The sequence below is a fragment of the Vulpes lagopus genome, chromosome X (genome assembly GCF_018345385.1).
Source record: "Vulpes lagopus strain Blue_001 chromosome X, ASM1834538v1, whole genome shotgun sequence".
In the NCBI taxonomy this organism is placed as follows: domain Eukaryota; kingdom Metazoa; phylum Chordata; class Mammalia; order Carnivora; family Canidae; genus Vulpes; species Vulpes lagopus.
The window spans coordinates 38,090,665-38,117,745 of NC_054848.1; the positions used below are offsets into that span (position 1 = coordinate 38,090,665).

Below are 27,081 nucleotides of genomic sequence, written 5' to 3' on the forward strand. Positions count from 1 at the left end.
TCCTATCATTGGACCTGGAGCACTAGACAGTCAATTGTACAGAAACCATGGTTGGTGAATTCTTTGTCCTCCTGGTCCTTCAGACTTCACTTACGGATACTTATTCTTTTCTAAGAAAAGTGAAGAGATGACATCTATTTCATTCCATAGTGCCTAAGGAAGCCAGAATGCATCAGATCTTATGCTCATTTGATAAACTAATTTCTGAAACTAAAGATAAAATTTCCGGGGTGCCTGGGTGGCTCAGTTGGTTGAGCATCTGCCTTCAGCTCAGGTCCTGATCCCAGGGTCCTGGGATGGAGCCCCATATCTGGCTCCCTGCTCAGCGGGGAGTCTACTTCTCCCTCTCCCTGCTCATGCTCTCTCTCACTATCTCTCTCACTGTCTCAAATAAATACATAAAATATTTTTAAAAATAAAATAAAACAAAAAATAAAACCAAATTTCCTAAGGCCCCTTCACCCTAGTCTACTGATTTCAAACAATGTCTTTCCCATGCATTCTAGAACCCCATCTCCCTCTTTTCCTGGAACACACACACACACACACACACACACACACACACCATAGGGGATGCATTATCATAGAATATTTAGTAGGAGAAAGCAATATTTACACAGTCAAAATTTTGAAGATACTGTCTTTTTATTTCACAACATGGGAATAAGTCAAATTTTGAGTCTCAAGGACCAAAATATAGATGAGCCAAATGTTCAGAAGATGAGCCAGGCTACCATTTTGGCAGCAAGCTTCATATGGACAAGTGGATGGTAGAGAATGATGCCCGCGACATGGCTAAAGCTATAGTACACCCACAAATAGATTCATACTCGGTTGTCTAATTTGCATGCATGAGTATAGTGCGTTTTCCATGCCACTAGTACATATATGCCTTTTTCAAAGTCAGTGTAGGATCCGTATTTGTGTGGGTCTTTAAAAGTCTGCTCCCTTACAAAAATTTACCATAATTTACCTGCAAGAGCCTTCAGATGACAAATTCTTTATGCCACCTTTACTTCCCAAAAGTCATTTCTCAATAATAATTACCACTATCAGGAGTTCCAGCATCATGTAAGAGAATCCATTTGTTAGTTATTCTAATGTCAGTTAGCTGGCTGTGAGTGAGCCTCGCTATACATATCCACATGCTTGGTGCCTGGAATTTTGAAATTGGTAACCTTTAGCAGTGATGGCAACCTTTGGCCATATGGCAAGATCAAAACCAAACCAACCCAACCCAGACGGTACCGCAGAAAGAGTTGGGCTTTCCTGCTTTCCAAAGTGACTGTTTCCCTAGTCTGCACCAAACAGTGACAGCCTGCCCCACTCTTGCATGGGGGCCCATTTTCCCCACTAATGCTGAATTGTTGGAAATGCAAAGAGCATTCAGCGCCAAGAGGGGACATGCCTGAATCTGAAAAGGAACCAAAAGAAATTGTACCAGGGAAAGGGGACAGGGATGGAAAACAAGTTCCCAGAGCATCTCTCAGTGTCAACAAGCATGGAGAGTCTTTATTACTAGAATATGCAAAATCCCGTGGGAATTGCTGCTTCGTTGTTGATGGGTTTTTTTCCCTTGATTTTTCTTGCCAGTCCTTCCCTGGCTGGTTGAACTGTCGCGGTGAGAAAGGAGGTTGTCCCATTCAGAAGCCACTCAGCCACGGGCCTCAGGAGCTGCACTCCTCACAGTGACAGGAGAGGATGTACCGGTAGGTGGCGGTGAGCCTCATGCCCCCCGAACAGCGCAGCCGCAGTGCCTTCAGCTTGGAGGTCTGGGGCCGGCAGCAGTGACAAGAAGAGCGGAAAGGCTGCTTGAGGACAGTGCTGAAGGACACCAAGGGCTCAGAGCGTGATGCCTGGCTGCAGTGCCCCTCGCACCTGGCCAGAAGCACCATCTGGGGAGAGAAGAGATGAGGTTACCCTTGGGGATGCCAGAACCACAGCCAGGTCCCACAGCATCCTAACACTCTTTGGCAATTGCCACCGGATTAGACCAGGGGCTCTCAACCCTGGTTGCACATTAGAATCTCCTGGAGAACTTGTTTTAAAATGTCAGCCCCCAGGGGTGCTCAGTCAGTTGAGCAATGGACTCTTGGTTTTGGCTCAGGTCACGATCGCAGAGTCGTGAGATCGAGCCCCTCATTGGGCTCTGCGCTGAGCGTGGAGAATGCTTGAGAGTCTCTGTCTCTCTTTCCCTTTGCCCGTCCTCCTGCTGACACTTTCTGTCTGTCTGTCTGTCTCTGTCTCTGTCTCTCCCTCTCTCTCAAATAAAAAATTAAAATTAAAAAGAATAAGATGTCAGCATCCAGGTGCCATCTCAAACCAATGGAATTAAAATCCTTGGGGATAGAGCCCGAGCTTTCATGGCTCTTCAGGTGATTCCAAAGAGCGCTCAGGGTGTAGAACCACTACATGAGGCCCCCCCATCATGATGTGCAAATAAAAACCAAAGAACAGGGGATGCCTGGGTGGCTCAGTAGTTTAGCACCTGCCTTCGGCCCAGGGCATAATCCTGGAGTCCTGGGATCAAGTCCTGCCTCAAGCTCTTTGCATGGAGCCTGCTTCTCCCTCTGCCTGTGTCTCTGCCTCTCTGTGTGTCTCTCATGAATAAATAAATAAAATCTTTAAAAAAAAACCCAAAGAACAAAAGCAATTTCTCGGAACAGGTGATATCCACCACCATTGGACCAATGTCAATTCGACCAGTCTTGAGATGCAGAAAGTCATTCTGAATTGAAATCAGAAGTAAATGAGGAAGGACTACAGAAAAAAAGAATTTGTTATGTGCAAGGAATTGCTCAAGAAAATGAATACAGTTCCTGAAGAAGAAAAAGAGGGTAACCTGAGTGATCAGGAAGAAATATTCTGGACACTACAACTTGAAATGAGAGGATGAAATAGAAACAGGGTATGTTTTGGGCCTTGGAATCACATGCCTGGGGTTATACACTGAAAGAGCCTGAGATTTGTGCAGTTGAATCTTAGAGTCATTCATTCTGACCATCTCCATTTCTTTTTTTTTTTTTTCAATCTCCATTTCCAAAAGTAGGTTAGGATGATACTAAAGCTTGGGTTGGGAGCTCCTGGGTGGCTCAGTCGGTTAAGCGTCTGACTCTTGATTTTGGCTCAGGTCCTGATCTCAGGGTTGTGAGATCCACCCCCGAGTTGGGCTCTGCACTCAGTGGCAAAACTGCTTGAGATTCTCTCTCCCTCTCTCTTTGCCCTTCCCCTTTGCTCGTGTTCTCTCTCTCTCTCTCTCTCTCTCTCTCTCTCTCTCTCTCTCTCTCAAATAAACAAATATTTTTTTAAAAAGTAAAATTTGGGCTGCAGTAACAGAGGCTATGTGCTTTATAGTGGCTCTTAATTTGGCTTTAGTAAACACTCTTCTTTAAGAATCCAATGCAAACTACCCAGGTTATCCCCAGAACAATGGACATAGGCACACGCTCAGTATTTTGAGTCCAGCTTAAGGGGACAGAGCAGAGGCTCATTTATGTCTCCCATACATTCATCCCTCATCCCAGTGTTCTTATGTACACTCAGGGACAGATAGTGGTAGGGTAGGGTAGGGTGGGCAGCTTGATTCATTAAGAATTAAAAGAAGGAAATGGCCTGTTCATCTTTCTAAAAGAAAGACAAGTTGACTTCTGGTCATTATAGGTTATTAACATCATTATCAAAGAAGATGTTGGGATGAATCCAACAATAGGATCTGAGATACTGGGGAGCAACTGGTAGGGCTTTGTGAAGTTGGAGTAGGACCTACTGATTTATTTTCTCTGGAAGATCGTGGAGGTAGAGAGAAAATGGCAGCCTTAAGCCATCTTGAATTTATGAAAGCTTCAGTGCCATCCCACCTGCTCTTCGTGTTGTTAGGCAAAGGAAACATGATCTGAAATAGGTTTTGAAGATTATACCATAGATCAGCAGTCCACGGGTCAGTCCTTGGCACCCATCTCATCCCTCTGAGAAGGAGCCCAACATCTTCCCCAGTGCCTTCTCCCCACACCTGCGGGCTTGGGGGAAGAGCTCCCTGGCAGCTCACTTTAGAGTAGTGTTAAATGTGCTCGTCTCTAAGGTGGGTCATCTCTTATGCAGATTAAGCAATATTCAGAGATCATCTCCCCAAATGGAGTCTTCTGAGCTCTAATTGCAGTCCAGATGAATACAGTGAACCTGTGTCAACAGAGCTAATTCAAAGGGGCATAGACATAGCAGTGCCTCTCGCCTGATGCACATGCAGGTGAGCCAGATGTAGATCTGGAATGATCCAGCAATTAGCACTGTCCATCAAACGACCAAATCAGCAGCACTGGGCCATTTGTAGAAGCACTGACCCGATCCTGATTTCACTAAACATTTTCAAGGTCTCAAGTACCTCCTTCAGCTCTTTCTGAAGGACAAGAACTCCAGCACTGAGGACCCTGGGGTCACCTCCAATGGGTCCCTCTATCTCACGACCTGGACTTTCTGGGCAAGGAGAATACATGGGCACATACAGTCAATAAACACATTCAGCGTCAGCATGCTGCCTTTGGCATAATGTCCAAAATCCTGAACTGGTATTAAGATCCTCCATGACCTGGATTTCACATCTTTCCAGTCTTACTTATAACTGTTCTCATTCTTGTCACTCACTCCCTTACAACTGTTCTATTTCTCGTTGCTCACTCCCTATTCCAATCCAGCTTAATCACTTAGGAGTTCATGGAATAACCCGGAATTTCCCTGCCTCTTGCCTTTGCTCATGTCTTTCCCCTTCCAGGAATGCCCTTTCCTCCTAGCTCTGCTTAATGAAATCCCAACTGTCCTCCATGGCCAACTTCAAATGCCCTCTGCTCTAAGAAGACCCTATTGAATAATTATTGGGCCCTTGACGTTCTCAACACACATATGCAAATCTCCTGTCTGGGAGATTTCTGGTATATAGATCCATCTCGAAACTGGAAGTGGTATAAAAATCTAGCTCCAGTTTGTGAATGTGTGTTGGAGGGAGTTTGGAAGATAAAATCTAGAAATGAGTGTCATTAAGGAACGGAAAGGATAAATATCTGCTTTACAGGTTCACTCCTGATGTTTTATCTCTGCCATGCCTCACCTGTCTTATAGATTTAATGAACATCTTCTCACCTCTTCTAGACCAGAGCTTCTCAAACTATAACATGCATGTAAATAAGCTGGAGATCTTGTTAAAATGCAGATTGTGAGGCCAGAGATTCTGCATTTGTCTCAATACTCTGGCTGATGTCAGGACCGCTAACATCCACATTTTTAGTAGCAAGACTCTTGAACCTGTTAAAGTCTGAAGGGTTCCATTCTAGGTTGATCACTAGATAGCGATCATTTAGCTAATAATAATAATGGCAGTTAACATTTATTGAGGGCTTACAACATTTAATCTCATTTAATCCTCATAACAATCTGATGGGAAAGGCACTCTTATTATCTGTACCATTATTACAGATGAGGAAGCTGAGGCTTTAGAGAGTTGAAGTAACTTGCCCAAACTCACATATCTGGTAAAAGGTAGAGCTGGAATCAAACCCAGGTCGGTCCAAAACAAAGCCTCCGATCTAAATCACTATTATATCCTGTCTTCTGATATTAAAGTGTTTTCCTGAAGCATGTACCAACTCACACCCTTCTCCAATCTACTTTGACTCGCTTCTGGGAGCCCCAACCATATCATAACCATACAAGCCTGTCCTTTTACTTATGAAATTCTTGGGATACATCATCACCACCTCCAAGCTTATGCAGAGCTGAATCTTGAAAGAGCACTCCTAAATGAAATCTCCACTGTCAAGACCCTCCCCCAGTGATCTGGGGACTCCCAGAGACGCCCAGAATTTCCTTGGATGGTACCACACAGTGTCTAACTCCTTAATGAATTCACCAAACACCACTTCACCTTCAAAGTTAAATTCACCTGCCAAAACCCAGTTTGTGATCAATGCACATTCTTCGTGCCTGGGTGACTTGGCCATGCTTTACTAACGGGATGACTCCTCTACATTTTACACTGCACTTAACTGCTCTTATTTTTTAAAAAAATATTTTATTTATTTATTCATGAGAGATGCACAGAGAGAAAAAGAGAGAGAGATAGAGAGGCAGAGGGAAAAGCAGGCTCCATGCAGGGAGCCCAACGTGGGACTCGATCCCAGGTTTCCAGGATCACACCCTGGGCTGAAAGCGGTGCTAAACCACTGAGCCACCCGGGCTGCCCTTAACTGCTCTTAATAGGGAGCAGCTGCACTGCTTCATTATGAAATCATACAATGAATATCTTTTGACAAATACCCACATGGGGCTCCATCGTCAAAGGAGCAGGTTCAACAGTTGGTTGTTACTCATTGACCTATTGACTTCTCACAGCTTAGGTGGGTGACAGATGCATGCATATTATCTGCTTTTGGTCCAGTTTAATTTTTGCTCTCTGATGTTCCCCCAAGCAATTGGCCTGATGCTAGGAAGCTAGGTAACTTCTCCAGCGGTTCCTTTGTATCCCCTCAACCTTAGAGTCACTTGGCTCTAGCTGGCTGTGAAAGTCAGCTTCTTCTAATATGAACAGAGCTGCAAGGTTCACAGAGTTTGCTCAGGGATGTTCTAATCTGATTTCCATGTGCTGAGGCTAAGAATAATGAAAGGTCCTTGGGTAATAATAAAAGAATAGTAATGATGATAATATATAACATGTATTGAACATTTACTAGGCTACAGGCTCTGTGCCAAGCCCTTCATATGCAACCTGATTCTTAACGGCCATTTCAAAAGGTAAACTTGCCCCATTTTACAAATGAAGAAACGAAAAGGCGGAGGATGAGTCACTGGCCTGATATCACATCACTGTACAATGGAAGGCCAGAATTCTGGACTGAGGCAGCTTGACTCCTGAGCCTTCTGTTCTAACCATGACAAGTCAGTCTGTCAAACCCTGGAATTTCCTAAGTTGCTCAAGCTGGTCACGGGCAAGTTCAGGCTACATTGTGAGGGTTATAGCCAGCTGTGATTCCTGGGTCCTGACCAAGGATTACACCCGGAGACCCCAGGCCCCTGCTCTCTCTGGTGACCTACCATACTTCTTAGGCAGTTATGTCTTCTACTGCAATATACAACTATCTTCTGAGTGAGAGAAAACCCAAACACAGATGGTTTTCATCACGCCTTGTTGAAAGATTCTTACCATTGCCAGAGCCACTTTTTCTCCTCTGTCATGGGGGACCTCTGTGAATTCCTGGCTCAGGCCATGACTGACTAGATGTCTTCATCAGTATCAGAATAAAGACTCTGGCTCAGAACATCCTATCCTAGAACAGGAGTTTGGCTAATTTGCCTCATTTAAATGAGAAACTTTTTTTTTAAGCCTTTTTTCTTGGCAGTGAACACTACATACCCCTTAATCCCATGGCACCTCTTGGGGCACCCATTTCTTCCCTCCCCAGCACCCTCAACAAATGACTAGTTCAGCTCATCTCCAGGCACCCAGGTCAACAAAGGGTCTGTGTCGGGCCAAAGGCATCAGCAAAATTGCAACCTGAGGAATGAAGCAGCATGGGGTATGATGGAATCTGGTCCCTTCACTCTGGTCACAACACAAACTGACACAAAGCCTTTGTACACAGAACATTTCCTTTCCCTCTATCTTCCATTTACTTATAAGCACTATGAGGGTAAAAACATTCTCGTTTCCCTCCTATTTTTGTGCTTCCATTGCCTGCCACCGTGCCTGCACACAGTAGGCATTCAGTATAAATTCATTCCTTTTTTTTTTTTTAAAAGTCATATCTCCCAGTAGTTGTATTATAAATTCATTATTCCTGAATCTCCCTATTTCTTCTCCAAATACTATGGGCTGCGTCAGCAGCACTAGGAGAGGCTTGGGGACCTTAACAGCTTCCCCTCTCATTTCCTCTGGGAATTTCTCCAGGCTTTGTCCTCTGAACTGTCCTTCTTAGTTGCTGCCCCTGTGGGCCTTCAGAGTTCAGACAACCCTATGCACTGGTTCTATGTCCTTGCAAGGTACACCTATTCCTCACCCAACTCGGGCTTCACAGGCCTGCCCTACTGGCTCACTTTCCCAGCCTCAGCTCCTGAAAACCCATCCCTGGCTCAAATCTAGAACTTGTCCCCCTCCGCTCCCTGCTTCTTCTGCTTACCTGGGAAGGGACGTCAGACAGCAGGATCTGTTTCTCTTCTACTTTTATTCCCACTCTTAACACCCAGCACGACGGCTTACATCTACTTTGCTTTTCTGCATGCTCCCTCCACCCCTGCCAGGTTTCTGTGTTTAACAAGAACCACGATGAGGTTCACTCTCCTAATCCCTTCAGGCTATCTGAGATCCCAACGGTTATTGAGGTCTCAATAGTGACTGAAATAGAAAGGGAGTCTCAACACCTGTCCAGTTTATAACTTCATCATCAAGATCATAGTATCATTTATTAATGTCTGCTATGTGCCAGACACCAGGCTGAATGCCTTACAAATATCATCACCAAGACCTATACCCCCACCTTTAGATAGATAGCATTAGCCCCATTTTACACAGGAATAAATTGAGGCACTAAGGAATTGTTTCACTTCTCCCAAAATCACCCACTTTGCACACTGTGGAGCTGGAATGTGAAACCAGGTTTCCTGTCATGTCAAAGTCTGAGATGCCTCAGTTCCCTTAAAGATTCTCCAGACAGCTCATGTTCACTAGCCACTGACCTTTTGGCTGTTTGCTCTATAGCCTTTACTCACTCAGAATTTCAGGGAAGATTGTCAATGAACCTGCCACTCCCAAGATCCTTTGTAACCAGTCCTAGGAGGTGTCACCACTGAAAGCTACCAGGCACATCATAATCTGTGCTCACACGGATCTCCTTGGTAGACCACCATGACCAGGCTTTTCTGCCTGACTGTCTCAGCCCTTTCCTGGATTAGTAGGCAATGGGTGACAAGGCTCAGGGCTAGGGGCAACAAACAGCGTCACGGAAGGCTCCACAGAAGTTTCACTACTATCCCTATTTTCTGGAAACACTGTGGAGTATCCATCATTATTTCGGATAATGAAATAGTCTGAAATAGTGGCCAATAGTCTATAAATAGTGGCTTCTATGATCTACCGGCATTTCTTCAATATAAAGATCCAAGTCATTGAAAGAAAAACGATCTGAGGCAGACATTGCTCCTCCTGGACTAAATGAGCAATCTACTGAATGCCTTTTTAGGGTTTCAGTTTTCCCTCCTGGTAAATTGGGATTAGTGGTGTCTTCCAACACAGGTTTGTTGGCAGTGATTAGATCATATATTATGAGATGCCTGAAACACATCAGGTATTCAAGCAGATGCTCTCTGTCCCCTGACCCTGGGTCATAGCTCCTGGTCATCTGTCTTCCCAGGGCCAGACACTGGAGAAATGTAAGTCGGGAAGCATTAGCAATTGACAGGCACATGATAGGCACGTGTCTAGTAAATAACGGCCTTTGAACATCATGTGGAGGGAAACTTTGCAGAGAGGAAAGATTTACCCGAGTCTCCTCATTGTAAAAACCCACGTTGGCTGTTTTCTAGACACAGGCTAAATGTTTTATCTCAAGTGTGTAAAGAACAATTTCGTTAATGAGACTCATTAGAGAGAAGACCAGCCTGAGTCTGGGAGAGTCATGAATTAGAGATTATTTAAAAATGAAAACAAGTTTTTGTTCTTGGATACCTAGGGAAAATCTAATCCAGAAAAGGTCTGAGTAGTTGAGATCCTGCCAGACATATTTTAAGGCCAAGAAAGAAAGGTTTATAATTACAAGCACCATTTACATACAGCTATTACTATATTTGAGATGGTTTGAGATGTTTGAAAACAGATCGTTCCCATGAAATTACAAACATTTTTGCTCCTATCACAATTTTGCGCTATTTGCCATGGCATTCTGGAAGAAACTGATGTGAACGGAGGTAGACTAAGGTCTGTTTCCAGGAGTCATGCTCAAGCACCATGAGTTTGTTGGACTCAAGTTAACGACATCTCTTTTTTGACCATCTCTTAACTAATTTGATCATTGCCAAGGTGCTTTTCTATCATTTCACAAGATCTTTCCAGATTGTTTTTAGAGACGCTCCTATTTCTCCGTTCCTTCCTATCATCACATTGACCTTTCCTTCTAAATAATTTTAATTACCCCCACTTTCTTTAAAGAATCATGATAATGGAGAACAGCTCAATAGAGGGAGAACCCATCCATGGAATAAGAACCACCAAATACTAGTGCTGTTGGGGGAGGGGAGAAGCTAATAATTGCTCAGGCCCACGATTTCTGAGCAATCACAGTTGTAAAAACATGTCCTGTCTTTTTTTTTCTTCTCCCTTTGCTTTAGCTTTTTTTTGCCTAAGAAGGGATTGCAGTCTTGCAAAAATTTAAGTTTATCTATTTACTCCTTTTTTAGTTCTACAAGTACAAATAAGAGCCAGAAAGTTTTTAAGTGGAAAGTCTCTATTTTTTCCCACAGTCCTAGATCTTATTAATATAATGGTTAAAATGATTTAACTCAAATTCTGATTCCCCCAAACTAAAACAAGCCATTAGCACTGAGTTGTAATCAGAGAAGTGATGGAAATTTTAAAGGCAGACAGAAGTCATGATGTTTTGAAATGGAGGGTAGAGACATTAACTTATACGGTCTTCATTCTAGTGGTTGATATTACAAAAACGTCCTAATTACACTGGTAATTTAAAAAATACTTGCCATATGAGAATGCTTAAGTGGTTTTGGTCTCAGGGCTACAGTGAAAATCTCTGAGCCTGGGCTAAACAAATTCTTATTTACCAAATGTGGGCAAATTTCATTCATGTGACTGTTTGGGGGCAGTGATGGTCGTGAGATTCTCATTCTGAGTCTGTCCTTTGCCTACCATGCACCTCCCTTCTGGGTGGTCCAGGTGGCCGGCCACTCTCAGTGGCCTTTGGAGCGTGGTATTTCTTCGCACGCCCTGTCCCAACCTGACACATCACTCGCCTAGGTTGCCTACACAAAAAACACACAACCTAGTCCAAACAAGAATGATTTGGATAATCCGTGTAAAAATGATAAATGATCCAATTGCCATTTCTCTTTTGAAATCATTTTAGCATAAGCATGTCAGGTGGAGGAAGACTTGGACCACGAAGCCAGTGAGCAACTATTCCCTCAGGAATCTCTTTGAAGAGCCCCACCACCACCCCCAGAAGTACGTTCTACTGCTCAATCATATTTCTTGAGTCCGCGTCCTCTTTATTGCTGGTGGAGGTAGGAGGAGTTACGATAACCTAGAGACTCTACTCTTCTTTCTTGATAAAGAGCACTACCGTTCATACGTTTCACAGCTGGGGACGAAACACACCTCTCTCACCTCGTGTCGAGCAACGATTTTATTGTGAGAACCTTCCAGCCTTTCCTATTGACTTCGAGCAGCCTGGAAAGAGAGAAGCTGTCTGGGTGTGTACGTGGTCCCTCAGGCAGCTTTACCGACAAGGGTTCAAGGCTTGCTGGGAAACCCTAAGAGCTTGACTCTCCCCCAAGCCCCGTGGGCCAGCCAAGGAGCTCAGGTGTGGGCTATAGTCAGCGTTCTCCATCCCCTGGACAAAGGAATACGGCTTCTCTCCTGTCTCTGGGAAGTAACGCTACCTTCACAGAGATCTGGATCTTACCTTTGAGCTACACTTGTACAACGGGTGACTGATAGAATCGACATAGTGATGCCTCATGCAGCGCAGAGGGTCCGAGTCCATCATGAAGGAGCTGTCCGTTTTGCTGTCCGTATCTCCCATTAGCGCCAGCAGGGAGAGCATAGAGAAGGATGCAGCTAGTACATGATTTCTCATTGTTGTAAGGAAAACTTCTGAGAAGGAACAGCAGAGGGAGGCAGAGGACTAAAAATTGGAAATGCCTTCGCCTCCCCCTAGGCTCCAGTTCCTTTCAAGCAAAGGGCAGGATCTGGCTGAAGCTTTCTGGTTGTCATTGTCCTTTGTATACTCGAGTTTTGTCTTACTCTTTCCACTTGCAATCCATCATCACAGTATCCGCTGCACAGCTGGAATGAAAACAGAAATTATTTTCCCCAGAAACATTTACCCAGAAAAACGAATGGAACCCAGGAGGTACTGGGTAGAATTTTTCCGCGTCATGTTGAGTGAGGAATATTGGTTTCTAGAGTGCCATTAGCATAGGCTGTCATCCAGTCTACCGGCTCCCTCCCCGTAGCTCATGCTACATATTTATAACCATTTGGAGGTGGACACAATGGTCTAATGGAAGCACATGTTGACTTTAATTGCCGGATCCCATGTCTCTAGGAGCAAGAATAGTTTGAACTAATGGTAAAGATTAAACATGTGGTTCTGGCCACAGCATAACTGAATTGGGTGGTCTCATCCTCATCCCTGGCTGGTGGGGGCGGGAGGGTCTATTCAGTTTCTCCATAAGCTTTGGTGTCAACGTCAGCTCCCAGGGCTAGAAAGGAGGCAGGTCAGCACTAATGAACTCAGGCCACGTCCCACGGGAAAGAAGTACATTTTCCATTTCCAAGTCCATACCCACCCACCCACCTAGTTTTCCATTTAGGGCTCATCCTGCTCCAGGCTCATCCTGTTTTTGTTTTAAGCCCCGTGCCACCCAGCATCAATGACAAACTGCATCTGAAATACACATTATGCTAACTGGCCTCAACGCATGCGTACTTGCCAAAGGGTCACACATTTCTGCAGAGCCTCTGTTGTCTGAGCACATGCTACAGTTTGAAAAAGTGTCGTCAGAGCAGAGACTTGCCATTAAAATGGGATCAGGGTATATCGGTTTTCTTGAAATTTGCTTTGTTCTTTTAACCATATTATTCTTGGACAAAGCAGAGAGCTCCCCTTATCACCTGACTAACCCTCCTTGGCATGGCCAACATGGGGGCTTTTTATCACACCAGAAAACGGAGTATCAAAAATATTTTTCAAACATTTAGGACAATTGGGGAGGCCTGTCATTACATCCTAAACAAAAGGAACATGATAATTAAAGCTTCAGAAAAACTTTCAAAGGTATTTCAGGTAAGACTGTGATTATTTTGTTCATTGTACAACATTTTTTTACTTTCTACTCGTGGAGAGTCCAAATAAACAGGGCAAAGTATTAATAAGATCAAGATTAGAAGTTCCAGTCCAGGGGCGCCTAGGTGGCTCAGTCAGTTAAGCGTCTGCCTTCGGCTCAGGTCATGATCTCAGGGTCCTGGAATCAAGTCCTGTGTCAGCTCCCTGCTCAGCAGGGAGTCTGCTTGTCCCTCTCCCTCTGCCCCCCCACCCCCACCCCTCGCTCATGCTCTCTCTAGCTCACTCTCTCTCAAATAAAATCTTAAAAAATATAGAAGTTCAAGTCCATATAAGTCAATTAGTTTTGCTTTGATAGAACAGCCCCAGACCCACTTAACCTCAGTTGTGAGTGTGGGGTGGGGATCCCAGGCTGAAAAGGGTGTGCGCCAAAGGGCCATTTCATAGAAGAGCTTCCCTGGCAATGGCAAAATCTCAGCGAGTCTGTGTCAGAGAAATCCTATAAATCGCAGGAACGGCAGGGGCCAGTAATGAGGAGACCCACCTGGGCTCGAGCCCTGCCACTGAGTAGCTGGGAGACCTTGCACAGGGCATCTAAACTGGTCTGGTCCCAGTTTTCTGATCTGTAGACTACAAGAATTGGAAAAGATGGCATCTGTAGTTCCCTCTTGCTCTAAAATGGCACCACCTGATATTTAGGGATTCAGACACCACCGTCTCCATATGGAAGACGGAAGATAATCCTGAAGTTAAGACCATATTTTCATACAGCTTTGCACCACTTTCCCTCTTGAGCATGCTAATGGCAACATCTCATTAAAATTGATCAAACCTGAGCATAAGTCTCCAAATTGGCAAGGGATACCAAAGAGCATTTTTTGTTTTCTTTTCAGCGGCACATCACAATGAACCTCATCAGGTTTTCAACTCAAAGGGCCAGAGCTTTCTTGGGTTCAATGTTCAGAGGCTGCAACATTACTGACCATTTCCTGAGTTTCAAAATGACTGTATTATCCCAAGTGGTTATCCGTCTCTTTGAAGCCTTAATTAGTCTCAGAAAAGGAATTTATTAGATTTCTTCTTTCACCACTCCAGTCTATAGATATTTCCCCCAGGAGCCAATGGTAAAGGACGAAGGGAAAAGTAGACATTCCAGTCCTGGCTCTCCCTCCCCACTGCTGGCAACTTCTTTTCAGAGCCATGGCCAGGAGGTATGGTTAAATGAAAGAAGCAAATGGAAGAAAAACATATAGTCCAATGGCAAAAACAAGCAACAACGGTCAATAACAAGACCCTATGTATGTGAATGTTTACACCCAGTTAGTCCATTTCCAAGAATTATCCTACATGTGTGCTCACACAAGCATATGGTTATTCACTTCAGCTTTGGTTGTCATGGCATAAAATTGGAAACCGCACAAGATATCTATCACTAGAGGACTGGTTAAATACATTATGCCACATTCATGCAGTGGAATACTATGCAACTATATAAAGAAGGATGCAGAAACTCTACCGATTTGTGTTAACCATGGAAGGATAAGAATACATATTTGTGTTCATTTGTATTTACACAGAGAAGCTCTGGAAGGGTGTTCAAGAAGCTATTCAATTAGTTATGGACAGATAGGGGAGAAAGACTTTTCTTTAAAAAAAATAAAAGTATATATATATATACTTTTATTCATATACTTCTGAACTTGTAAATGTATTACTTATCCAAAACTTCATTCTAAAAAATTATACTTTCTCTTTTCAAAATTTGGCTTAAAAATAGTAATTAAGCTAATGGATGTTTAATGTTTGTGCCAGTTTCACTATTTTAGTAGTATTATATTTTTACTTCTTACAAATATCAGGAGACATGCTAGTCTCTTGGTCAAATAGTCTTCCTGGTGGGTCATTTAGTTCTTAAGCACTACTGCCACCTAGTAGTGACATCCGGAATTGCAAGCACAGTCGAAAAAAATTTTTTTCCTGAAAGGGGAGTAATATACTTTTGCAAGCAAATATTGTGACGCATCTAATGATAAAGAGATAGTTAATGTCACACAAAATGTAACTTTATTATCTGATTTTCTCTTTAAAGATGATAAGCAGAATCCAGAAGTAGTAATAAAGATAAAGAATTTAAAAATGACAGAGAAAATGTTGCTTTACTGCTAATAAGAAATGCATTTTTCAGTTTGACAGACTCACAAAGCATGGTGTTTTCTGTTAAGTTTTTATATTAAACTCTGAAATAAGAATTCAAGCAACAATTTAAATATGCCAGAGAACTCACAGAACTCTCAAAACACAAAAAGTAAGAGTTTTGCTACTTAACGCTGGGATTTTTGCCTTAAGTGTTCAAATCGAATGAATCAACACTATTGTGTTGAAGCGGAAATAAGCATCATGCTCAAAAAACGAGTGACATGAAGTCAAGTTGTCTTAACGTGGTGTTGGTCAGAGTGTGCACGGAGGAGAAGTGCCAAGGAAAGCAGTCATAAAGAGGAAAATCAAAATGAAGAAAATTCACATCACTCACCATCCCTGATTTATGGCAGCCAAGGGGTATCAATGTAGGAGCTACTGTCATTTTGCTCAAAATTAAACTAATTCCAATTTCTTTCTTTCTTTCTTTTTCTTTCTTTCTTTTTCTTTCTTTCTTTCTTTCTTTCTTTCTTTCTTTCTTTCTTTCTTTCTTCTTTCTCTTTCTTCTTTCTTTCTTTCCTTCTTTCTTTCTTTTTCTTTCTTTCTTTCTTTCTTTCCTTTCTTCCTTCCTTCTTTCTTTCTTTTTTAAAGCCACAGAGCATAAAATCAAGTGCTGCCCATCAAGACTTAGAAACTCAGCCCAGCCCATGATGGATTGAGTGAGAAAGTGACTCTTTTGCTGAACTGGGTAGCTCCGGGGTGGCTCCGTGCTCTGGGTCCAGTCTCTGAGACTTGGACTTGGCGGAGGTACAGAGCCCACATTCTCATAGCTCCAACGTGGAGCCTCTGCCGGCAGGAGAGGCACGTAGGCCCAGCGTGCCCGACTTTGGAGCTACCCTCCAAACGATACCAGTGGAAAAGAACAACTGGTGCCCAGATTTCCCCACCTGTCATCCTCAGGGAAATAATATAGCAGAGCTTACAGCGGGCCCAGCCTCCTGGGTGAGAGATGGTGTTGTGTCCACAGATCAGCTCACTCTTGGGCTGACCTTCTGCCTGGCAGAGGGTAGAGTGCTGGTTTCACGCACATTATTCCAACAACAGGCTAAGATAAGTGGCATGTGCCAAGAATGGCCTTTTGCTTGCCGTGCTTGCCAGGCAAGGGAGGGCGGTGCTTTGGTATCCATATTCCCACCCTGGGCTGTTTTCAGGACTAATATATGCATGTAATGCCTCCTGTGGCTTCTTTCTGCAAATATTTATTTATTTATTTATTTATTTATTTATATGTTATTTATTTATTCACGAGAGACAAAGAGAGGCAGAGACACAGGCAGAGGGAGAAGCAGGCTCCCTGCGGGGAGCCCGATGTGGGACTCGATCCCAGGACCCTGGGATCACACCCTGAGCCGAAGGCAGACGCTCAACCACTGAGCCACCCAGGCACCCCTCTGCAAATATTTATTTAACACATATTTATTAGGCACCTACTCTGTGTCTCCTTTTGCTCTAGCAGATGACCGTGAAGGATTAGGGGGAAAAAATAGGTCGTATTCCAGTGCCTTTTTCCAGCTCACTGCATCCACAAGCAAAGAGTCTTGGCTTGTTGTTTCCCGGGTAACTTTCTAGACACAAGGACAAACTCCCTTAACATCTAATTCACATCCAACATGCATTGCATCATTTCTAGGAAGATCAAGTAAAGCAGATAAAATACCATGACTTTGGAATGGTGTCAGCATAACAGACAGAAGGATTTGATATTTACCATCATTTAGGACAATCATATCAGGCATGAGTAAGGTAAAGACAGCAGAACATAGAGCCTCTCTCAATGGAATCGCCAAAAATTTAAAAAAAATCAAAGATGTAAGTGTGGAAGGGAGCTTGCGACTAGATAACGCTTCATACGAGGCTTAGGAAAGAAAAATTCTAGGTCTAATCAGAGAGTGTGAAGTGCTAAGTAGCCCCTTCTCAGGAACTCAAAGAATTCCAATTGGATTCAGTCAACTAGATGCCTTGGAGAATAAGTCAGATGCCTCTTCCCAGGGCACTTAATTTATAAACTGTAAACAGCGTGTTGGATTTTATAAAGCATCCCATGTGCCCAACGGATGGTTTTTGATATTCTTATCTGGAGGCACATCAGGAGCAGCCAAGTAGCCAGGCCTGGGCTGACCCAGAAGCAGCAGGGTACCAAGGCTGGGCAACCACAAGATCACTGGGGAGGATATGGTTTCTGCCCCTGTCATCTCACAGTGTGTCCAGTCTCCAATGAGGTGGAAGCGTGTGTGGGGCCATGCCTGTCCCCCTAGTGCCACCGTAGAAGGGAGGGTGACATCTTTGCAATTCAACAGTGGTCCTCCAGTCTGGGACAGGACTCTGCGCTCGCTTCCCCAACCTGCACTACTAGCCAAGCATGGCCAAACTCAACAGTGGCAGTGATGGAGGAAGAGAAGCCGTGGGGGAAGCAGGAGGGCGGGAGAAATACAGCCTGGGAGAGAAGCAATAAATCACGGCTCTGGAGTAAATAAGAGTAAGGAAAAGAAGAACTGGGAATAGAAGGAACTTCTGAGAATGAGCCAACTGTCAAGTGGCCCCTCCCATGTGTGTGTCCTTGGATTAAATAGTTTTACTGTCTGGGGAGGGACTGGTGTGTGAGGACTTGACCTTGAGACTTGACTGAAACTTAAAAGTCCTGATTTTTGGGACATCCAGAGGAACTTCTTGTTGTTATTCAACGCCACCCCCACACACACTTCCAGCTTTTACCTCTTCATCCCCAAACCCATATCCCACCACTGTTAAGTGTCGTGTGTCCTCGTGTTTTGCACTCATTTGCCAGAAATATTAGATAATTATTCTACCGCATCCTGAAACCCGAAGGCGTTTTATTGTCGCCTGCTCTACTAGAAGGATGGTTGATCTGAGGGGCCTCAAGCTCTGATCCTACCCCTCTCATCATTGGCTGTGCCATCTTGAGCAAGTCCTTTGCCTTCTCTGGGACTCTGTTTCCCCGTCTACGAGATTGAATGGACTGGTCCAGGTGCTTGTGTGGTTCTCCCCATTTCTAACATTCTCTAACCTGAGCCTACCTTTTCAGCACGGCACCTGCTTTGAGGCTTCATTTTCCCCAAAGCAATACTCCAGAAAGGGTTCCTTTCTTATGCAAGAGGACAAGTCGTAAGGTGGTGCCTGAAGCAAAACTGAAGGTCAAACGATAAGAATTTGCCCTTTTCATGAGGCCATATTGGTGGCCTGAAATAAAAAGAGCCCTTAATAACCAATTGACTCAGTGCCTGAATGTATCAAATATAGTTATAAATTAATAATATGTTGTTGATAATAAGAAGTGGTGAGTGAGGCTATTTACCCATTCCCTAGGTCCCTTTTAGTGCTGTCTTAAAATTCCTAGTGTTTCTTTCCAATCTTCACTAAATGGGGAGAGGACAGAGGCTAATAGTAAGCAGTCATGGTAGAAGTAGACTGCTTTCTTTTGATGATGGTGATAAAAGCTGAGTTCAACCCTCCTACATCTTTCCTATGAGTGAACTTATTCCTAAACCAAGCTTGAGCCACAGGTCCTCATCCCCTAGCAGGGCCATTTCTGACACCCTGGTTCAGGATAGAAGAGGAAGATTGGTTAGAAGAGCTGTTCACTCTGCAGATATAGAACAAATAGGGTCTTAGCAGTCAAGAGCAAGGCATTCTGCTTGGTAAAGCATCTACAGAACCTTTGTGCTAAGGGAGGCACATGCCTGGAGCTCCAGGTGGGGACTTGGGCCCAAAAGAGTTGCCTGTTGGTTACGGCTTTTGGATCTAGTGCTGGGCTTCTGTGGCCTTCTATAGTTTTTTCTATGGAAAGACTCCTTGTGAGTTCTTAATGGTTAACATAGCTAACTGACTTTTAGAGTACAAAACCTTCCATATTGGAAGTGATGAAGTCTGATGACCTGTGTGCTGAAAAGCATGATATGGTTGAAGTCTTTTCCTTTGGGAGTTTGGATTATTTCTGTAAATCTACCACTCCCCTAAAAGCTGTCACTGCTTTGCTGATGAGCTGTCAGAAAATGCTTAGGGGTGGCCTTTCTGCGGTGCCATGAATTAACCATAGCCCTAAACAGGGAGTCCCTTTCCATCCTTCCATCAACAGAGAATGAAAACATGAAGAGAGGAGGCCATAAAAAAAATAGCAGAGGAGAAAGAAGAAGGATTTGTTTATGTTCAAAATCTGCCACTGCCTTTTCAATGATTTCAAATAGCCCAATTTCAGAAAGGGAAGGCTCTCTTCATTTCCCCCACTCCTCCCCAGGAAGGGGATTTCACATCAGGGGTGAGACACACTCCTACCACTTACCTTTGGAAAGGAAACAGAAGGATTTGGAGATACCCACCCAGCCCAGGGACTCAGTCCCGCCGAAGCATGAATGTATGCTCTCCCTATGGAAAAGAAAAGGCGGCCATGTATTCTGGGGACCTGGTTGCTGAAGCAATTTGACACTTGCTCTGCTACTGGACTGCTGGCCCTGATATGGCTTTAGGAAAAGGGAGGTAATCAGTATCAGCTCAGGGTATAGGCTTCCTTTTACCCTGGAGCCAAATGAGTATGTTGGCTTTTCTTCAAAGTGTCCAGCAAAGTGTTTCCAAAGCTGCATTCGAATATCCTCAGCTGCAACAGCATTTTGGAATGGTGGGTAGTGATCTCGCCTGATAGCTGTAGAGCCCTTAGTTAGAAGCGGGGCGTAAACAATGAAACCAACTCAGCCTCCGTTCAATTTGTCTATTCTGCCCAACAGAGGGATTTGAATACTGAACTCAATCCCACTGCAATCCAGAACACCCGTGAACGCAGACTTAATGTCAATGGGGCAAGGTTAAAACAAAAGCATGTACACATACGTTTTTCTATATTGCTCATAATTCTGAATGTACTGGGGCTGTTGGTTCCCTGCTGGTCTTTTTGCTTCGCTTAAACTCCGCACACTACAGCTGCATCATTGGACTGTTGGTTCTCCTTTGACAATTCTGTTCTGCTGCCTTTGGATTTCAAACCTCAAAAGAAATATTTAAATCCTGACAAGGAGCAATTTCCCATAGTTTGAAGGAAAAATCGCAGAAACGCATCAAGTCCTAAAATATCGCCTCGTGTTTAAAAAAGAAATTGGACTTTAATTCTTCACGTCCATTTTAGGCATGTATATGCCTTCATTTTACTTAGAGCTGAGGATGGGGGATGTTTTTTCCCTGGAGGAGTTGACCTCCTTTTCTGACGCCAAGTAAAGAAGGCAACTTTAGAGGTCAAACCCTTCTCCCCCAGAGGGAGTAGGTGAAATTAAGGGAAGCTTCCCTTTCCCAAAGTGTGCTATTTGAAAATCTGTGGCAGCAGATTTGGAACATCAAAAATAGTCCTCCCTCCTTCTCTTTTGTTACTTCTCCCCTGACCTGCTCTCTCCCGATCTGTCTTCCCTATTGGTGGCAGGATGGAAGGGGACTCCATGTTTAGGGCAATTGTTGGTTTGTGGCGCCGCAGAAACGTCACCCCTGAGCATTTTCTGACAGCTCATCAACTGTCTAGAATGTGTTAACCTGTTGCCCTTTCATTTTTAAAGGATACTGCAACTGGTTGGATCATAGCTTCAAAGGAGACGTTGGGATTGAGCCAGGCCTTGGAAGAGAGAAAATTGTCTGAAAAATTCTGAGCTTTTGCAGGAAAAAAAAAATAGAAAAGAAAAAGAAAAATACATTGACTGCAAATCTTACAGAACCAAGTTTAAAGCTACGAGTCAACGTTCACGTGCAGATTTTGACATGAGGGTGAAAAGGACCCCAACTGGATGAATTCCTGATTGTAAGCACTGGGGATATATTGTCGACTGAAGTTACCCATTCTTTGAATGTTCTGAGTCAGCACTCTTTCGAACAAGAAAGTAGTTGTCCCAGACTGTGAACCCCATCCAGGGTGTTGTTACGTTCTGACTGTTGAGAATGGGTCTAGGGGGTGGGACTTTCAGCCTTGTAGGCTTACCCGTCAGACCCTGAGACCCTCTGATGAAGGGGACAGTGAGCATGAACAGCAGCAAGCAAACTGTCGCCAGACACACAAGAAGAAAGCTTTGCAGATGTGAGGGCAGCTGGCGTCAGAAATAATGCCCTCGGCACAATCTTCCTCAAAAACTCGAACGTGTGGGTGTGTGAATTTGCGGCACGCAACCTGCACAGCCAAGCCAGCGCTCATTTCTATACCAGCCTCTCCCACCCCGCTGCACACACATGGGGGCTTTGGGAGGAGTCCCCACCCTTTGCATTCTGCTGGAATCAAACACAGAAATTCGTGGTTGCTGATCTGACGGGTGAGGAGTGGGTACCTACCAGCTGGAACTCTGCCACTGGCAGGGGCAGACAGGAAAATAGGAATGCTCTTAATGTCCTCCCAAAGAAAACCTTTGATGGACAAAAGAGTGGTTGTATTTTTACCCTCTCCCTTCATGCTGCCAGGCGTCTTTAAATAGATCCTCTAGCCTAGGGACTTGTATGGAATAATTCATATTAAAACCCAAGAAGTGGCAGAGGAGGGGAGTTGGTTCTTTCTTCTCTTTCTTTCCTTTAGATCCACCCCCCCCCTTGTCAAGTGAACAGGAAAAGACTCATTTTAATTCAGCTGTGTTAAATTTCTCCTTCTGGGTCTTTTAATGAACTTTAGCTAATTCGGAAAAGACGACGAAAACCCCCAGGAAAAGAAAAGGAATAGGAAGCTGCATTGTAGATTGCTCTTTGATACCTTTTGGTCCCAAGGACATTAGCAGCATCTTTTAAGGATGCTGCACAGAGGGGGTTATATGAGGCTCTTAAATGGGAATGTCTAATTGAGAAGTCCAGTGCCTTCCATTTGCAACTCATAAACCAATCGGTTGTTCTGCTGTTGAGAGCAAGGAAAAAAAAAGGAAGAAAAAGTCCTCCCCAGCTCCCCAGCCCAATGCATTTTTAGCTCGGCTCCAGCTAGGATCCACTCCTCCCCTCTCGCTTTCACCAAATGGGCTTCCCAAAGACATTCAGGCCCGTGCTAGCCAAATTAAAAACCCTGTCTGTCCTTCTTTTTCCTTGGGAAGGAAAGGATGTGGGAAGGACGGAGAAGGGGGGGGAGGAGCAGGGGCCCGAGGATCCGGGGAGCTTTGTTTCAAGCCACTTGTCTCTCCCCCTGAAACAGAGAATAACCACATTTCTCTTAATGTAGGCCGAAGTGCATCCAGGCGTTCCCAGAGCTCTGCTACCCCCAGCCCTACGCCGGAGATGCGCGGGTCACTGTGATGGTATGCTCGTCGCTGCCAACCCGGGTCACCCCAGCCCTGCTCTCCACTGCCTGAAGGGCAGCCGAGCCATGGGGCTCCTCCTCTCTGCCAGTGGGTTCAGGCGCAGGGCTCCAGAAAGCCCCCCAATCCCCGCAGCCCGGCAGAGCCGTTGCCAAGAATGACATCCTGAGAATACTATGAAGATGGGGAGACCTCACGGGCCCGCTCTCCCCGGATGGAGCAGGACCCAGGCTGTCTGGAAAACAGACAGAGCAAAGAGCAAGCTCACAATGGAAGGAGCTCAGGCGCAGGGAAAAGGGGGCGGGGTGGGAGTGGTGGAGAGCAAAAGAAAATAAAAGCCACATGCCACCCAGGAAGATTCCAGGGCGGGCGGGAAGGAGGTGGCGGAGGAAGGACTTGCAGGGGACAAGTACCCAGACATGGCACTGCCAGTCTAGCTGGATTCTTTTCTGAATTAGATTATGCGAAAGAAAGCGGGGAAATATATAGCCTGCCAGCTGTTCAAAGGCTTACAACCTTGCTTTTATTGTCCGGGTAAGTTGGTGAGGTGGGGCATCAGAGGAATTCCAAACATACCATCCCAGAGAAATTTTAATATGTTCCCCAGTGTCATACACGAAGAGGAAATGACAGCTGATCACAGCCAGGGCAGGCCACAGCAATCTGGGCCCGGGAGCTCACCCACCCTCACTTGGCCCTGCTACCCGCCTTTGCTTTAGCAGTTCTGTCCTTCCACCTGCCTCCCCATCCCTTCTGCCCCTACTGGCCCAGCCGGAGGTTGGGGGGGGGGGGAGGTGGTTACTGGATAAAGTAGCAGGAGCTGACGTTCATGGGAAGAGGTGAGGTCGGCCTTCAAGGCCACTGGCCAAGAAGCTGAGGCTGGCTAGGGTGAGTCAGGCACCCCAGGGAGTCAGAGGCATTTTAATCCAACCATGGGGGGATTATCTGCTGATAAGGACCAAATCAAGGACTGTAGTGATGCTGTCTTCAAGGGTGGTTGTTGGTTTTGTTCCCCCCTCCCCCCTCCCACCCCTGTAACCTACCCAAGCCAGAAAACACAAGACTGTATTATCCAAAAGCCATTCTGTGTGTGGCTCCGATGGGGACCTGGGTTTGGGGAACTACTTCCGGCAACTTCTTCCCAGGGGCCCCTTGAACTTAGGCCAGACCCAGAGGTCATTGGTTTGGATCCTGGGGGCGGGACAAGTAAGGGGTGGGAGCCAGTGATAGCATCTTGCTCCGTGCATGTTTCTCATTCAGTGATTCATCAAGTGGCCCTGATGTCAGCTGCTGAGTAGGTGACTCACAGCCATCCCTGATAGAGACAGCACGTGGTCCTTTCCAGAGTGTGCTCAAGGGAGCAGAGAAAGGATAAACTGCCCTTTTTCCAGGCTTCCTCTACCCAGGCGGGAAAGATCCGGGCCACATTAGCTGTGAGTGACGTGTACCCAAGATCCGGTGATAAAGGCCTCAGGGGAACCCCTTCATCATTGATGGAAAGAAAACCCATTGATAAGCGACAATCACTTCAAGCAAATCTGGGGATCAGCAGATATTTGAAATGGTCCTTTGTAACAAGGAAGTCATTGACCCGTTTAGCCATTGGCGAAGTCCATTTCAGTCCCCAAACCTAACTGGAGACAGCACACAGACTGAGAATTAGGGCATGGGACAATGTCTCGTTCACCTTTGCATCCAGCAGGGCTAGCTTAATTTCTTAAGAGAAGGATGGAATGAATAATTAACCAATAAGAATAACAGCGCTTGAATGAATCGCAAGTCCTTAAAATACAGTAGAAATTGCCGGCCACCATCCGTGCCTACGATTCCGAGAAACTCCCATTTTTCAAGGGCCCGGGAAAATAAATGAGTTGGAAATTGTTAAATGTATTGAAAAATGATTTATTTTCCCCTTGACAGTGTCACTGGAACTCAAATTAAGATTGAAACCTCCACAGGCATGTTTCCATCTGTGGGTGTCAGCTGCTTGGTACACAGTCGGTCAAGAAAGCCTCCATCAGCTCTCCTTTACCTGAACCAAATGTATCTCAAAGTAAATGATGCAAAACTTTGCATTTTGTGTTCAGGCATTCTCCTGTAAGGGTCTGAGTAACAGTACAAGAATATTGTTTCACTCAGCTCACTGCTTTGTTAACAGCAGGAGGGGTTTTTGTGTGTGTGTGTTTTCTTGTTTTCTGCTTTTTTTTTTTTTAATCACTGAAAAATTGCCAAGCAATAGAACCCATAGTATCTTTTCAGGCTTTCTCAAATGGAGAATATCCCCAGGTTGTAAATTACCTCATTCAAAAGCTGGATTTTCACTCAACAATGCTCAGTAGGCTAGTTACTGGAGGAGATCAGGAAAGTTTCCCCATAAACCCCCGTTCCCACCCCACAGTGAAATCTGGTCCAGAAGACCCTCAAGTTTAATTTCGGAAGCCAGACTGGTGCGGAGAAAATGGGCACATACTCGCATTTGGTCTAAAGGCACCCTGGAGAAGCATTCTGCGCCCCCCCCCCTATTCGGCTGACACCCACAGCCCACACTGCCTTTTGGGCGGCTCTAGGTTTTCAGACGCACCGGGGATTTAGTGTTTCTGTGTTGGAGCAGTTTGCCGATGCCGGCTCCTTGTAATTAAAACACGCTCCTGCTAGAAATGAAGAGGCGTTTCGCAGCATCCATATCCGTTACTAACGACAGTTGCAAAGAACAGAAAGTGGGACTCCGGTCTGGCCAAAGAGTTTCCTTGTCCGCACCTGAATCTCGGTAGGGACGGGAGCCTGCACCTCCACCACCTCCACGCAGGTTTATCTGGGCTCGTGAATTACAATGAGCCTCAGTTACAGGGCGTTCTGAGTCATTAACATTCTGCACACAAACTTCCCGTCCCCCAAGAAAGAGTTATGCCCGGGCCTCCTACAGCCCAATTGTTCATTTAAAGTGAGAACTTGCATTCAGGAGCGTGAAAGAACCCCCCTCGAATATTCCTCAGGTGTTTACAGGAGCCATTCCTACAGGTCCTCGTCCCTGCGCTGGTGGGAGCATCCTTTCTCGGTCACCGCTTGGACAGCGTAGCATCGGTGGAGCTGCAGGGACAAGCTGACTACTAAAAATAACCCTCTGCAGTAAGGCCAAGGCAAACAGCATGCATTTCCTCGGACTTTTTGCCCAATCAAAATCCTATAGTAAACCCATCCTCCTCTCTCCCCAGTGCTCCTGACTGCGTCCATGGAAGCGAAGTCCTTGCACGTTGGGAGGAGAGTGCAAAGGAACAGGATTCCTGCAAAGCGTGACACAGAAAGCTAGAAATAAATGTTGCCTATTGTTTGAAGTCATTCTAAGCACTCCGGCGGAGCCCTGGCAGGAGATCAACAGCATACAGAAGTAGTAATAAAAGTAAACAGTGCGCTTTAAACTCGCAGGCTCGCCCGCCTTCATAGTGCCCCCATTGTAACAGGGATGAGGGCGGTGGGGAAGATACTGGGGCTTCAGGAATCCACGTCGTCCAATGCTGCTTCCCAGTCTCCTTTCACCGGGTCAAATATAAGAACCATCACAAAGTTACATCGAACTACTACGCAGAGAGTTTGAAAATAAAATCCCTTTCGGTCAAACCCGGAGGGATTTTCCATCCAGCCTCTCGGAGAGGCTCCCCTCCTCTGTCACAGACTTCAAAGACCCGTTCATTTAAAAAAAAAAAAAAAACACAATGCTAGCATGCTACCGATTAATGCAAATTCAATTAATGCAAATTTAAGTGGTATTTAAAGGTTGTCTCTTTGTCTGAGAGGAGGATGAAATGCTCGGTTTGGAGAGAAGTAATTTCCTAGGCAAGCCGTCAGCGCTTGTTTTCCTGCTTACCTTGGGGGAAACGCAGGGCTCCTTTCTTCTCAGACTTTTCTGAGAGCTAGAAAGAGGTCCTGTTACTTCCAAATGCTTTTGTTCTTCTGTCCCTCTGTCACATGGCTTGCCTTTTATATTTGCAACACACAAAAGTTAGGACTGTTGTTTAAGCGACACAGGGAGAGAGAGAGAGAGAGGGAGAGGGAGAGGGAGAGAGAGAGAGAGAATGTCAAATGGAAAAGTGCCATTGCAGTCATATATCAATCAGGCGTGCGGCCGCAGCAGCGCTCTAGCAAATGGGAATGCCACGGAAATGTGAGGCGCTCCTTATCGGGGACTCAGCCACTGCCCACCGCTCGGCTCCCTTCCACGGAGCATCTTAAGGCTGCGGACAACATAGAGGAACGGGGCAAGGGCGAGGAAGTCCCCTCTCTTCCTTCCTTCCTTTCCTTTTCTTTTGTTTTCCTTTTCTTTTCTTTCTTTTTTTGAGGGGGGGCTAATAACAGGCTAAATGAGTAATCTGGGATTAATGCTTCGGCAAGCATGCCATCGAGATGGGCAGCCCGCAGCGCGGATCCAGAGTTTGGGAAATGCAGAGCCGGTGGCATTCTGTTTAACGATTCAGCAGCTGCCTGAGATGAAGTTGAAATTCTAAGTAAAGTGGGGGGGCGGGGGGGAAAGATGGGAATCAGAACCACTTCTCAGGCGATAGGGTTGAAGCAAGTGCAAAACGCTGCTG

General features: G+C 45.2%; 1 protein-coding gene across 1 annotated transcript; it reads right to left on the reverse strand.

Moving 5' to 3' along the window:
* Nucleotides 1-626: 626 nt before the first annotated feature.
* On the reverse strand, nt 627-26,634 carry LOC121483161 (norrin cystine knot growth factor NDP). Its single transcript, XM_041741483.1, has 3 exons — nt 26,361-26,634; nt 11,673-12,055; nt 627-1,895 (listed from the first exon to the last, which is right to left on the reverse strand). Exons 2-3 carry the CDS (start codon nt 11,844-11,846, stop codon nt 1,668-1,670), a joined length of 402 nt encoding a protein of 133 aa, XP_041597417.1. The 5' UTR covers nt 11,847-12,055; nt 26,361-26,634; the 3' UTR covers nt 627-1,667.
* Between the last annotated feature and the right edge of the window lie 447 nt (nt 26,635-27,081).

Excerpts from the sequence above, each read along its gene's own strand:
- LOC121483161 (XM_041741483.1), bottom strand. The coding sequence starts at position 11,846 with ATGAGAAATCATGTACTAGCTGCATCCTTCTCTATGCTCTCCCTGCTG. Across the intron at positions 1,896-11,672 it reads TGTACAAGTGTAGCTCAAAG|ATGGTGCTTCTGGCCAGGTG; the intron begins GTAAGATCCAGA and ends TTCTCTCCCCAG.